At 42.1% G+C, this 13,953-nt stretch overlaps 1 protein-coding gene across 2 annotated transcripts in view; it reads left to right on the plus strand.

Annotated features, from left to right (window-relative positions):
- The window catches only part of CASP3 (caspase 3), a 32,362-nt gene extending 19,290 nt beyond the window's left edge, over positions 1–13,072 (plus strand). For both annotated transcript variants that reach the window (XM_056560117.1, XM_056560124.1), the window contains exons 3-7: positions 3,580–3,710; positions 5,798–5,926; positions 7,762–7,937; positions 8,045–8,165; positions 10,561–13,072. In XM_056560117.1, coding sequence (XP_056416092.1) covers positions 3,580–3,710; positions 5,798–5,926; positions 7,762–7,937; positions 8,045–8,165; positions 10,561–10,787 — 784 coding nt within the window. In that variant the 3' untranslated portion in view covers positions 10,788–13,072. The remainder of the gene's footprint in view (positions 1–3,579; positions 3,711–5,797; positions 5,927–7,761; positions 7,938–8,044; positions 8,166–10,560) is intronic.
- The last annotated feature ends 881 nt before the right edge of the window (positions 13,073–13,953 follow it).

The raw sequence follows: 13,953 nt of genomic DNA on the forward strand, positions 1-13,953 counted from the left end.
CTAGTTTTGCAACAGCTGGAGGTCTGCAATTTAGAGACCACTGCACAGTGATCTCTATACTGCCCTCTAGATCTTGCAAAACTACAACTCCTAGCATGCCCACACAGCTGTTTTCTGTCTGGGCATGCTGGGAGTTGTAGTTTTGCAACATCTGGAGGTCCACAGTTTGGAGATCACTGTTCAGTGGTTTCTAAATTGTAGCACTCCAGATGTTGCAAAACTACAAATTCCAGCATGCCCACACAGAAAACAGCTGTCTCTGCATACTGGGAGTTGTAGTTGCGTACCTCCAGCTGTTGCATAACTACATCTCCCAGCATGCCCTTCTGTGATCAGACATGCTGGGAATTGTAGTTTTGCAACAGCTGGAGGCACACTGGTTGGAAAATACTGAGTTAGGTAACAGAACCTAACTGAAGGTTTTCCAACCAGTGTGCCTCCAGCTGTTGCAAAACTACAACTCCCAGCATGTACTGACAGACCGTGCATTCTGGGAGTTGTAGTTTTGAAACAGCTGGAGGTTCGCTCCCCCCCCCCCCATGTGAACGTACAGGGTACATTTACACGGGCAGGTTTACAGCAAGTTTCCTGCTTGAAGTATGAGCTGTGGCAAATTTTTCGCCGCAGCGCAAATTCCTAGCGGGAAACTCACCGTAACCCGCCAGTGCTAATGTACCCTAAAAACACTACACTACACTAACACCTAATAAAGAGTAAAACACTAAATATACACCCCCTTACACTGCCCCCCCAATAAAAATGAAAAACGTATTGTACAGCAGTGTTTCCAAAACGGAGCCTCCAGCTGTTGCAAAACTACAACTCCCAGCATTTCCGGACAGCCACTGATTGTCCAGGCATGCTGGGAGTTTAGCAACAGCTGGAGGCACCCTGTTAGGGGTATTCTACGCCAGTGATTCCCAATGTCCACCCCTATGCAATCCCTAATTTAGTCCTCAAATGCGAATGGCGCTCTCTCACTTTGGAGCCCTGTCGTATTTCAAGGAAACAGTTTAGGGCCACATATGGGGTATCTCCGTACTCGGGAGAAATTACACTAAAAAATTTTGGGGGGCTTTTTCTCCTTTTACCCCTTATGAAAAGGAAAAGTTGGGGTCTACCCCAGCCTGTTAGTGTAAAAAAAAAAAAAAAAATTTTTACACTAACATGCTGGTGTTGCGCTTTACTTTTTATTTTCACAAGAGGTAAAAGGAAAAAAAGACCCCCAAAATTTGTAACGCAATTTCTCCTGAGTACGGAAATACCCCATATGTGGGCGCAAAGTGCTCTGCGGGCGCATAACAAGGCTCAGGAGTGAGAGCGCACTATGTACATTTGAGGCCGAAATTGGTGATTTGCACAGAGGTGGCTGATTTTACAGCGGTTCTGACATAAATGCAAAAAAATAAATACCCACATGTGACCCCATTTTGGAAACTACACCCCTCACGGAATGTAATAAGGGGTACAGTGAGCATTTACGCCCCACAGGGGTCTGACAGATTTTTGGGACAGTGGTCCGTGAAAATGAAAAATTAAATTTTTTTGTTTGCACAGCCCACTGTTCCAAAGATCTGTCAAACACCAGTGGGGTGTAAATGCTCACTGTACCCCTTATTACATTCCGTGAGGGGTGTAGTTTCCAAAATGGGGTCACATGTGGGGGGTCCACTGTTCTGGCACCACGGGGGGCTTTGTAAATGCACATGGCCCCCGACTTCCATTCCAAACAAATTATCTCTCTAAAAGCTCAATGGCGCTCCTTCTCTTCTGAGCATTGTAGTTCGCTAGCAGTGCACTTGACGTCCAAACATGGGGTATTTCCATACTCAGAAGAAATGGGGTTACAAATTTTGGGGGGTATTTTCTCCCATTACCATTTGGGGAAAAACCAGCATTTTAGTGAAGAAATATTTTTTTTTCATTTACACATCAGACTGGGGTGTTAAGGCTCACCATACCCCTTGTTGCGTTCCTTGAGGGGTGTCGTTTCCATAATAGTGTGGGGCTTCCTAAATGGGACATGCCCCCCAAAAACCATTTCAGAAAAACTCACTCTCCTAAATCCCATTGTTGCTCCTTCGCTTCTGAGCCCGCCGAACACTTGACATACACATATGAGGTATTTTCTTACTCGAGAGAAATTGGGTTACAAATTTTGAGAGGATTTTTTTCCTTTTACCCCTTGTAAAAATTCAAAAACTGAGTCTACAAGAACATGCGAGTGTAAAAAATGAAGATTTTGAATTTTCTCCTTCACTTTGCTGCTATTCCTGTGAAACACCTAAAGGGTTAACACACTTATTGAATGTCATTTTGAATACTTTGGGGGGTGTAGTTTTTATAATGGGGTCATTTATCGGGTATTTCTAACATGAAGACCCTTCAAATCCACTTCAAACCTAACTGGTTCCTGAAAAATTCCGATTTTGAAAATTTTGCGAAAAATTGAAAAATTGTTGCTGAACTTTGAAGCCCTCTGATGTCTTCCAAAAGTAAAAACTCATCAATTTTATGATGCAAACATAAAGTAGATATATTGTATATGTGAATCAATATATAATTTATTTGGAATATCCATATTCCTTATAAGCAGAGAGCTTCAAATTTAGAAAAATGCTAAATTTTCAAATTTTTCACCAAGAAAGGATGCAAGTATCGCCGAAAATTTACCACTAACATAAAGTAGAATATGTCACAAAAAAACTATCTCGGAATCAAATTTATAAGTAAAAGCATCCCAGAGTTATTAATGCTTAAAGTGACAGCAGTCAGATTTGCAAAAAATGCTCCCGTCCTTAGGGTCATAATGGGCCCCGTCCCCAAGGGGTTAAATAGTACCTGTCATTAGCAATAAAAAATAATGTTCTAGATTAGCCTATTTGAATTACTTCTCTAATATACTTCTTGATAAAATTTTGTAACTTTGTGTTAAATTAACCCCTAAAAGTTTGCCCATCAAAGGTCCTCCTTCTGGTCCTGCTTGCAGAATGTCTCCTGTAGCAGCGTGGCAGAGATAAAAGTTAGGAAAAGCTGGTGGGACCTCGGCTCAGCACAATCTATAGACCAGTGTTTCCCAACTAGGGTGCCTCCAGCTGTTCCAAAACTACAACTCCCAGCATGCTCGGACAGCCAAAGGCTGTCCGAGCATGCTGGGAGTTGTGGTTTTGCAACAGCTGGAGACACCTTGGTTGGGGAACACTGGTATAGAGTGTGTGTGTGGGGGGGGGGGGGGGGGTACTGCGGTTTCAGCTTTTTTTTTAATTTTATTTATTTTTATTTTTTAATTCTGGCACACTATACTGACCCCACTGTTGAACAGTTAGGGCTACTTGGGAGTGACTCCCCGCTGTATGGTATCCAGTATATGATATCATTTCTCCCCGAAGAGGGATTGATGGTCTATTTATGGAGTTGTGGCTACACCACAACCCACCCAGGCCAGCGTCTCTATTGCTAACTGGTACTTTTATCATCTTCTCTGACGTTATTGCCCTATGTGGCGCTCCGCCCCGCAGCTATACACGGAAGTTATATTTTCTCTGACATATACTTATTGTTCTCTTTCCTTTTTTCCAGTGTAAACATAAAAGGTGGTACAACAAAAGATCAGGCATCAAAATTTGCTCATCGATTCTCATATAAGATGGACTATCCAGAAATGGGATTATGTGTTATTTTCAACAACAAAAACTTTCATCCATCCACAAGTAAGCTAAAGAAATGCTTTATAGTAATGTACAGTGTGGTGTTGGACATGAATTCTCCAAAATGTTGTGCTTAGAGGCTTAACCCCTTAACGACGCCGGACGTAAATGTAGGTCCTGGTGAGCCGGTACTTAACACACCAATACGTACATTTACGTCCTAAGCATAACCGCGAGCATCGGAGCGATGCCCGGATAATGCGCGGCAGGACCCGGCTGCTGATCGCAGCCAGGGACCCGCCGGTAATAGCGGACATCCGCGATCCTGCGGATGTCCGCCGTTAACCCCTCAGATGCCGTGATCAATACAGATCACGGCATCTGCAGCATCACGGTCACTAAAATGTAGGATCGCCCGCAGCGCTGCGACGGCGATCCGATCATCCAGAACGGCAGACTGAGGTCCCCTCACCTGCCTCCGCTGCCTTCCCGGCGTCTTCTGCTCTGATCTACCTTCCCCCAGAGCAGAAGATGACCGTTAACACTGATCAGTGCTATGTCCTATACATAAAAATAAAAGTAAAAAAAAGTTTTAAAAAATGTGAAAAACCCCCTCCCCCCAATAAAAACGTAAATTGTCCCATTTTCTCTTTCACCCCCAAAAAGTGTTAAAAAAATATTTTATATACATATTTGGTATCTCCGCGTGCATAAATATCTTAACTATAAAAAAAAAATTTTATGATACCGTACGATGAACGGCGTGAACATAAAAATAAAAAAGTCCAAAATAGCAGCTTTTTTTTTATAACCTTTTATTCAAAAAAAAATTGGATTAAAAGTTTTATATAAGCAAATATGGTATCATTAAAAAGTACAGATCACTGCGCAAAAAATGAGCCCTCATACCACCGCTTATACGGAAAAATGAAAAAGTTATAGGTCCTCAAAATAGGGGGATTTTTTTTTTTTCAAATTCAAAAAAACTAGGGGGATTTTAAACGTACTAATTTGGTTAAAAAGTTTGCGTTTTTTGTTTTTGTTTTTTAACGCAACAGTAATAGAAAAGTGTTTATCATGGGTATCATTTTAATCGTATTGACCCAAAGAATAAAGAACACATGTCATTTTACCGTAAATTGTACGGCGTGAGAACGAAACCTTCCAAAAGGTTCAAGCGGAGATTCCGCAGTGTGAACGCACCCTCAAGGGTAACTCTCATTAAAATTAATTTTTGCTATTCCACTCCTTTATGGTAAATAAATAATATTTCTAATATACTTTTGTTTAAAAAAAAAAAAAAAATGAAGTTTTATTTGTGCTTAAAAAAGCTCGAGCACATTTTCTCCCATCTTATACACAGACTAAGGACAGAGGTCCAAACACAAAGTGCAGCCTGGAGTGCTGAGGGGGGTGTGTCCAGCCTCATCCAATCATAGCTCCTCTCACACTTAACTGCCATATGCTGTTGGTTGGACCCCCCAGCACTCCAGGCTGCATTTTCTGTGTTTGGGCTTTGGTCCTAAGTCTGGGTATGAAATGGGGGGGGGGGGGGGGAGAGAGAGAATGTGCTCTTGAGCTTTTTTAAGCAAAAATAAAACATAGAAAACTCTTTTTTAAACGAAGTATATTAGAAATATTTTTTATTTACCATAAGGAGTGCAATAGCAACAATTTAGTTTTAATGAGTGCCAATTCAACTTTCTGGCACCAGTTGATTTTAAAAAAATAAAAATCCGGGGAGTACCCCTTTTTTAAGATATATGTTTTGAGTTAATGGCATAAGTAAAAGAAATTATATGTAGAATGTATAGAGAGGGACTGCATATATGCCTTTATTATCCTGGCGAATGTCATAAATTAAAAAATACCAAATCCAAAAATATTTTTTTTTTTTTTTAATTCTTTTTTTATTTTAATTTTTTGGTCACCTCCGATATAAAAAAAAAATGGAATATAAAGTGTACAAAAAAAGTCTTGTACCAACAAAAACTACAAATCGCAGCACAAAAAATAAGCCCCACAAAGTCCTATAGGTGAAGAAGTTATAGTCTATTTAAATTACAGTAACTCTTAAATATTGCTGCTGTAAACTTCTTCTTTTTTTTTTCTTTTATCATGCTAAAACGTTTTTGTTTTTTTTTCTCCAGGAATGGGAATGCGTAATGGAACTGATATGGATGCCAGAAGGCTGATTGACACCTTCAAGTCTTTAGGCTATAAGGTTGAAATTTACAATGATCAAAAGTGTGCTGATATTTTTGGGCGTCTTAAAAAAGGCAAGTCATGTGCAGCACTTTATTTTCATTGAGTTTCTTTTTTTTTCTTTCTTTCTTTATAAAGCAGTGGCTGTCAAATTTGTAAACATCATCATTCTAGCTCTGGTAGTCCTATTGTCTGTCTAGTATAAATTTTAGTACCTAAACCCTGGTAGTATAAAATCTCAATAGAAGTATACAAATGAGGAGTCCACAGCGCTCTGTTCAAGGGGTTATTTAGCCTGTAACAATTGATGACCCATCTTCTGGATAGGCCATCAATATTAGACTTCAGCGTCCCCTGCCGATCGGCTGTTTAAAGGGGCCACAGCACTTGTGCGAGTGCCACAGCCTCTTCAGTTTACCGTATATACTCGAGTATAAGCCGTGTTTATCAGCACTATTTTTCGTGCTAAAAACACCCCCCTCGGCTTATACTTGAGTGAACTCTCCGCCTGTCAATCCCTTCTTAGTGGTCTTCAACCTGTGGACCTCCAGATGTTGCAAAACTACAACTCCCAGCATGCCCGGACAGCCATTGGCTGTCCAGGCATGCTGGGAGTTGTAGTTTTGAAACACCTGGAGGTCCGCAGGTTGAAGACCACTGCGGCCTTTGTCATCATCCAGACCCCCCCCCCCCCCCCTTTAGTTTTCTACTCGCCTCCCCTCGGTGGGAAGGAAGGGTGAGCTGGTCCGGGCCATCTATGCTGCAGGGACCGTCCGGTGGGGAGGGTTTGTCGTTCCGGGCTGTCCATTTTCACCGGGGAGGGGCCCTCTTCTCTGCGCTCTGGGCCTGCCCCGGACTAGTGAACATCCTGCAAATGAACATCCCTGTGCGTCGTCGTCAAGGCAACGTTACTAGTCCGGGGCAGGCGCGGAGAAGAGGGCCACCCGGTGAAAATGGACAGCCCGGAACGACTAACCCTCCCCACCGGATGGTCCCTGCAGCATAGATGGCCTAGACCAGCTCACCCTTCCTTCCCACCGAGGTGAGTAGGAAACTAAACCTGCGGATCTCCAGGTGTTTCAAAACCACAACTCCCAGCATGCCTAGACAGCCGATGGCTGAAGGGATTGACAGGCGGTGGTGATGTATTTCCCACCCTAGGCTTGTAGTCGAGTCAATAAATTTTCCTGGGTTTATGGGGTGAAATGAGGGGCCTCTGCTTATATTCAGGTCGGCTTATATTCGAGTATATACGGTACTTGTTCTTATCCTTACAATGCTGTACTATGTGTAGATAACCCACTTATAGCATTACTGTCTTAAAAAAAAAAAATAATAATAATAATAATAATTTTGATTTGATCGGTCAGGGTCTTGGTTTGGAGTCCCCCACCTACCGTCCACTTCACCCAGCTATATCGACCGATCAGTGGGGGTCTCAGCACTAAGATTCCGAGTGATCAAACCTTTTCACTTGTCTTCATATGTCAAATTTATTTAAAAAAAATGTCTTTATTTCCATGTGCACGTCATCTTTTACCAGGCACAGAGACATTCAACTAGTATTGGCGTTTCCTGGTATTACAGCTGAGTTCCTATGTACTTAAACAAGATAACGCTGTAGTAACCGGTAATACATGTCACAGTAGTTACTAAAAGTATGAAGCTGTGCCTGATAAATGTGGCCATTGTTGCGGCACTGTGACCCCCTTTAGACTGCTGATTAGCAGATGTACTAAGAGTCTGACCCCCACCAATCTAATATTGATCCTTCACGTAGGCCATCAATTTCTGGACAATCCCTTTAATAATTGGTTGAAGGAATTTTAATACACATGAAATGAAATTGTGTGTACATATTGTGAAGCTGCAGTTTTATTTGATAATATATTTAATATTTTCTGTGCAGTATCTGAGGACGACCACAGCAACAGAAGTTCATTTGTGTGTGCACTTTTGAGTCATGGAGAAGATGGCCTGCTGTACGGCGTGGACAGTTCTATGCCTATTAAGAATCTGACCAATCTTTTCCGTGGTGACCGTTGCAAGACCTTAGTGGGCAAGCCAAAATTATTCTTTATCCAGGTAACTTTCTACTGTATATGCCTTACATAAGGGGCATTTATAAGGCAAAATATAATGTCTAAGATGCATTTTGCAAAATCCCTGATCATTTTTTGTTTTATATACAGGCCTGCAGAGGTACCGACCTAGACCCAGGAGTTGAAACAGACAGTGGCAGTGGACCATCTGAAGAAACCTACAGAATCCCAGTTGAAGCGGATTTCCTTTATGCCTATTCAACAGTCCCAGGTATTACTCTTTCATATTACTATATAACGCTTGCACTTACAATGACAATAAAAAGACAGTCTACACAACCTTACTAAAATGATTTGTATCAGTTTGGTATTGCATGTCCTTTCCCCTTTTCATGCTGCTCAGCTGTTTGCATTTCCCTCTATAGCAGGAGATGAGTCTCTTCTCTTCTATGACAGAGATTTATCAAGGCATTTATGGCCATTCCTATGGCTTATAACAGAGACGGGCTCTCACTGTGTACACTGCAGTAATCCTGTGATCAAAACCCTGACCTCACTTTCTGTGTTCCATTTTGGGGTCTCTAAAACAGAGATGTACCGAGCCTAACATGTATACAAATTCTAGAAGGTAGTGAACAGAACTTCGCCCAAACCCGGTAATGATGTAAAGTTATTTTTGTTCGTGTGTGTATCTATGTATATGTACATAGAATATTATATATATATATATATATATATATATATATATATATATATCCACACACACTGACCTATGTGCAAAGGAAAAGTTACTCAGTTGCCCATAGCAACCAACCAGATTGCTTTTTTCATTTTGCAGAGGCCCTGTTAAAAATGAAAGAAGCGATCTGATTGGTTGCTATGGACAATTGGGCAACTTTTCCTCTGGACAGGTTTTGATAAATCTCCCCCAAAGTGCATAGTTCATGGGTCAGGGAGTGTTTATGGAGTCATTCAATGAAGTAGAGATTATCATTGTAAGAATGCACTTTACTAATGCACTGTGCTTAGTAAAGGCCAAGTAGTGTTGGGCAGTATACCGGTTTGTACCGAATACCAAAATCTTTGTGCAGCACGATATGAATTTTAACCTATACCGCAATACCAGTTTGGCCACTCCCCCTCAGAAATGAATGAATTATCGGCCCAGCACTGCGCTGTCCCCACATCGGGGAACTAATCATATGTGGCCCCAAATTATCAGCCCAGCTACTCACATGTCACCCGCAAGCGCTGTTCTGCCCATCCCCGACCCCCCCCCCCCCCCCCCCCCCCAAATAATTATCAGCCCAGCGCTGTCCCCATCGGGGTAAAAACTCGCATGTCACCCGCAAGCGCTGCCCTCCTTGTCCTGTTTGTTGCGGCCGCCGGCGCTGACACTCTATACCAGTGGTCTTCAACCTGCGGGCCTCCAGATGTTTCAAAACTACAACTCTCAGCATGCCCTGACAGCCAACGGCTGTCCGGGCATGCTGGGATTTGTAGTTTTGCAATATCTGGAGGTCCGCAGGTTGAAGACCACTGGTCTATACTGTGCGGTATCCCTATGCCCGGGCTGCAAAAAAATAAACAAAATAAACTTTAGCTCGCCTCCCGTTGGTCCGGTACCGGCCTCACCTGCTTCTTGGGAAGGTAACGTCAGACAGCCGTCAGCCTATCGCTGCGGCCGGTGATAGGCTGAGCCCACTGTCATGTAAGAAGCCGGCCAGAGCTCCTTACATTGCTGCGGCCGGTGATAGGCTGACGGCTGTCCAACGTTCCCGTCCCCAGCGTAAGGCCGACATAGGAACGTGCGTTAGTTTATTTTGTTTACCTTTTGTAGCCCAGGCATAGGGATACCGCACAGTATAGAGTGTCAGTGCCGGCAGCCGCAACAAACAGGACGAGGAGGGCAGCGCTTGTGGGTGACATGTGAGTAGTTTCCCGATGGGGACAGTGCTGGGCTGATAATTAATTGGGGGGGGCGACTGCTTGCGGGCCTCATATGATTAGTTCAGCACTGGGCTGATAATTAATTTGGGGGGGGGGGAGAGAGGGGAGGAGGAGGAGGAAATACTGTGGAACCGCCAAAAGTTACAAAAATACCGTGACACACACATTTGGTCATACCGCCCAGCCCTAAGGCCAAGGAAATGGCCAAAACATTCCTTCACTCTAATAAACTTATTATTGGCTTTAAGTAAAGTGTTGTCCTCCAAAACCTTCTGGAATTTCTATACATGCTTTGTGGCAGAGTAGGAAGCAGCTCACCAGGAGATGTCCACCACCTAGAGGTTTGGGAAGCGCTGTTCACTTTTGAGCTTGTAAGGCAGTGAACTGCAAATTTAGTGGAAGGGAGACCCCTAGTGTCTAAAAGGTTACACACACTTTTTCAGTGAAAATTTTAATTGAAGTAAATTGCACTTTGGATATTGCTCAGATATATTGTAGAATGAGCATATATTGTGTGAAAAATAAGTGATCATTTAACTAGATGCTATGGTGGTGATGAATATACCATGGGGCCATAGTCACAGCTTTCATTTAATGTGTACATTTTCTCTGCATATACATTAAACAGAGGCAGAAAATATAGTTCTCTCATCTATATCTTGTGAATGATACACATGCCATTTGTAAACATTCAGCATTTTTTACTTCCTTCCTAGGGTATTATTCCTGGAGAAATACCGTGAATGGCTCCTGGTTTATTCAGTCACTTTGTGAAATGCTGAAATTACATGGCAAGACCCTTGAACTTGTGCAGATCCTCACCTGTGTTAACCATATGGTGGCTCTGGAATTTGAATCCTGCTCCAATGAAATAAATTTTCATGCGAAGAAACAGATCCCGTGTGTGGTGTCAATGCTCACAAAGGCACTGTGCTTTCCATAAGGCAAGAAAGACTTGCTGTTATTGGCATGCTGAAACTCAGAACGCAATGTCTGTTCATTCCATACAGAGAAGCATGTGCAAGAGTTTACATGCCGGCAAATGTATGCTGGGATCATACAACAAGGCCTAAGGGCAACCGTTCAGGAACAGCTTTTACGTTTATTTCAAAGGGAATAGGTAAAAACACAGCAATGATGTAGTAAAACTGATTGTATACATTGTGTATGATGCATTTCTTTTTGTTACAAGTGCATGTGCTATTTGTAGTGTTTGTTCACTTTATATGCAATTAAAATGGACACTCTTTTTATGTTTTTTATTCTAAAACACTTTTTTTTTCCTAGAAAACAGAAAAAAAAATCTATCAGGGAACATGAGCTATTTGTAGCATGAAATAATATTACTTGATTTCTGTTGTCAAACTTGAATTGCTGATACTTTGAGCTCAGTAAGGGCTGCACATCTTTAGGCTGTAGCCCTGGTATATTAATTTTACAAATTGAACTGAATACCTTCATTATTGTATTTTTTTTTTCACTGTGTAACTATTACTTTACCTTAGAAAAGGGCTCAGAACTCCAAATCTAGTGTGTGTGTGTGTGTGTGTTTATATATTATATATAATATAATTGTATGTGTATATAATATATAGTGTGTGTGTGCTTGAATTGTGGATGATCTTGATGTTCCCAATGACAAATTACATGTATAACCAGGTTGGCCATAGATAAGCACAGGGCCCATTTTATATAGCTTATTATTGTTCTACTAGTTTCTTAGATTATGTGAGACAGTTCCCGTTACTGCCATGCATCACAGCCCAGCTTATTACGATTTGAAACCGTGTAGGGAGTCAGTTGTGTCACTAACTGTTCCGAACACTGGAGCTGGTGCCGTGAGCTTGTGACGTTATAGCCCCACCCCCTCTTGACATCACGCCCGCCCCCTCAATGCAAGTCTATGGGAGGGGGCGTGACAGTCATCACGCCCTCTCCCATAGACATGCTTTGAAGGGGTGGGGCTATGATGTCACAAGCTCACGGCGCCGGCTCCAGCGTTCGGAACAGTTTGTTCCAAGCGCTGAGCAGCATAGTACCCCTTTAAGCCAGATGTACCATATGAAAAATAGGTAAAGGGGAAAAGGTGCGCTCCTAGTGAAATACTGTCAGAAGTACAGGTGTGCAATTAATTGCACCTTACCGGGTGGTGCTGTACTTAGAGTACAACACCTTAGATGGCATGTAGACTCGCTCGTGTAGTGATGTGAAGAGGTGGCTGCCTCGGCGTCCTTGCCCGTGACCACACATTACAGTTGAAATTGAAGTAATAGAACTAAAAAGTAGGTCAATCCGGATTGCGCCTTCTTTAATATAAATAGAATGTAAAAATTGCCAATCTGGTATAAAAGGCAATATAAATATTGCCTTTTATACCAGATCGGCAATTTTTACGTTCTATTTATATAAAGGAAGGCGCCATACGGATTGTTCTATTACTTCAATTTCAGATGTACCATATGGACACATTCACAACTAGGGTACAAAAGTGCCATTGATGTGATTGTTCTTTGCAGATCACCCTAGAGGGCTGCTCTATTTGTATATTGCAGCTGCTTTATTGAGGTGATTGTTATTTTAATGATGCCCTAAGTTTTTTCAGAAAATCCATTTTCTAATACCCTTTTTGGGAGCTGGATAGATCTTTCACCTACAGCAGAGATTAAGATTTATCCAAACTTGTCTCTTCCTATTCAGAACGCATAGATGCTTAGTCAAAAAAAACATGTGCTGGTGGAATGGCTAGAAGGATAAGTTGTTGGCCAAATAAGTGTTCATCGACAGCTATCTAATAAGTATGGCCAGCCTAAGGGCCCCATTATATTGCCCAAACTGGCCCACATTGCCCTATGTAATAGAGCCAGCGATTAGCCGACAAACACAGGTTGTTTTGACAGGCTAAAAAAAATCATTGTCCACTGGCCACACCTCTCCCCGTGTAATAGTGAATGCACAGCCAAGGGCTGATTACACCGAAAGGCCAAACACCAATCCAATGATCATGTAATGAGAGGCTTAAATATAAAATTGGTTAAGTAATGCATTGTAGTGTACATAGATTTAGAATGTTTGTTTTTTTATGCAGATTTCTAAAATGTATAGTTCCAGCGTTAACAAAGTTTAAAAAAAAAAAAAAAGTCATGTTGCATGTACATTCTTGTACTCTCTCTTGCTGTGATGGAAGCTTGTGTGCTCAGTTTATGAATAAATACAATCTTCTTAACCTTTGCTATACTTGTATACCTTTTTTTTTATTCAATGACTTTTTGAAACAAATATAAAGTTTCTTTCATGAGGCATTGAAAATACATGGTGTCCACTACTGTCTAAAGAGCAACTGGATCTAAGTTTAGGTTTGTTCAATGCTTGTACACCTTGGCCCATACAGTTTTACATATTAGAATGTTCACAGGGGAGTAACCAAAGTGTAGAACCGAACTGCCAAAAATAAATCCTATACATAATGGCCCAGATTTATCAACCTGTGTGAGTCATTTTCTTACAAGAACCAATCACAGTTCAGATTTCACTTTACCAGAGGTTGTTAGCTGTGCTGTGATTGGTTGGTGGGGGGAAAATTCCTAAGAAAATTTTATTACATTTACCGTATATACTAGAGTATAAGCTGAGGCCCCTAATTTCACCCCAAAAACCCAGGAAAAGTTATTGACTAGACTATAAGCCTAGAGTGGGAAATACATCATCCCCCCCCCCCCCCCCATGTCATCATCCAGACCCCCGTCATTAAGACCCTCATCATCATCACTGCCTGTCATCATCCCCCCCCTTCATCATTAGCCTGTCATCTTCCCCCTTCATCATTACCCTGTCATCATCCCCCCCTTCATCATCACCGCCTGTCATCATCCCCCCTTCATCATTACCCTGTCATCATCCCCCCCTTCATCATTACCGCCTGTCATCATCCCCCCCTTCATCATTACCCTGTCATCATCCCCCCCCTTCATCACCGCCTGTCATCATACCCCTCTTCATCACCGCCTATCATCTCACCCTTCATCATTACCGCCTGTCATCTCACCCTTCATCATTACCGCCTGTCATCATCCCCCCCCCCCCTTCATCACCGCCTGTCATCATCCCCCCCC

This window comes from Hyla sarda, chromosome 1 (genome assembly GCF_029499605.1).
Source record: "Hyla sarda isolate aHylSar1 chromosome 1, aHylSar1.hap1, whole genome shotgun sequence".
In the NCBI taxonomy this organism is placed as follows: domain Eukaryota; kingdom Metazoa; phylum Chordata; class Amphibia; order Anura; family Hylidae; genus Hyla; species Hyla sarda.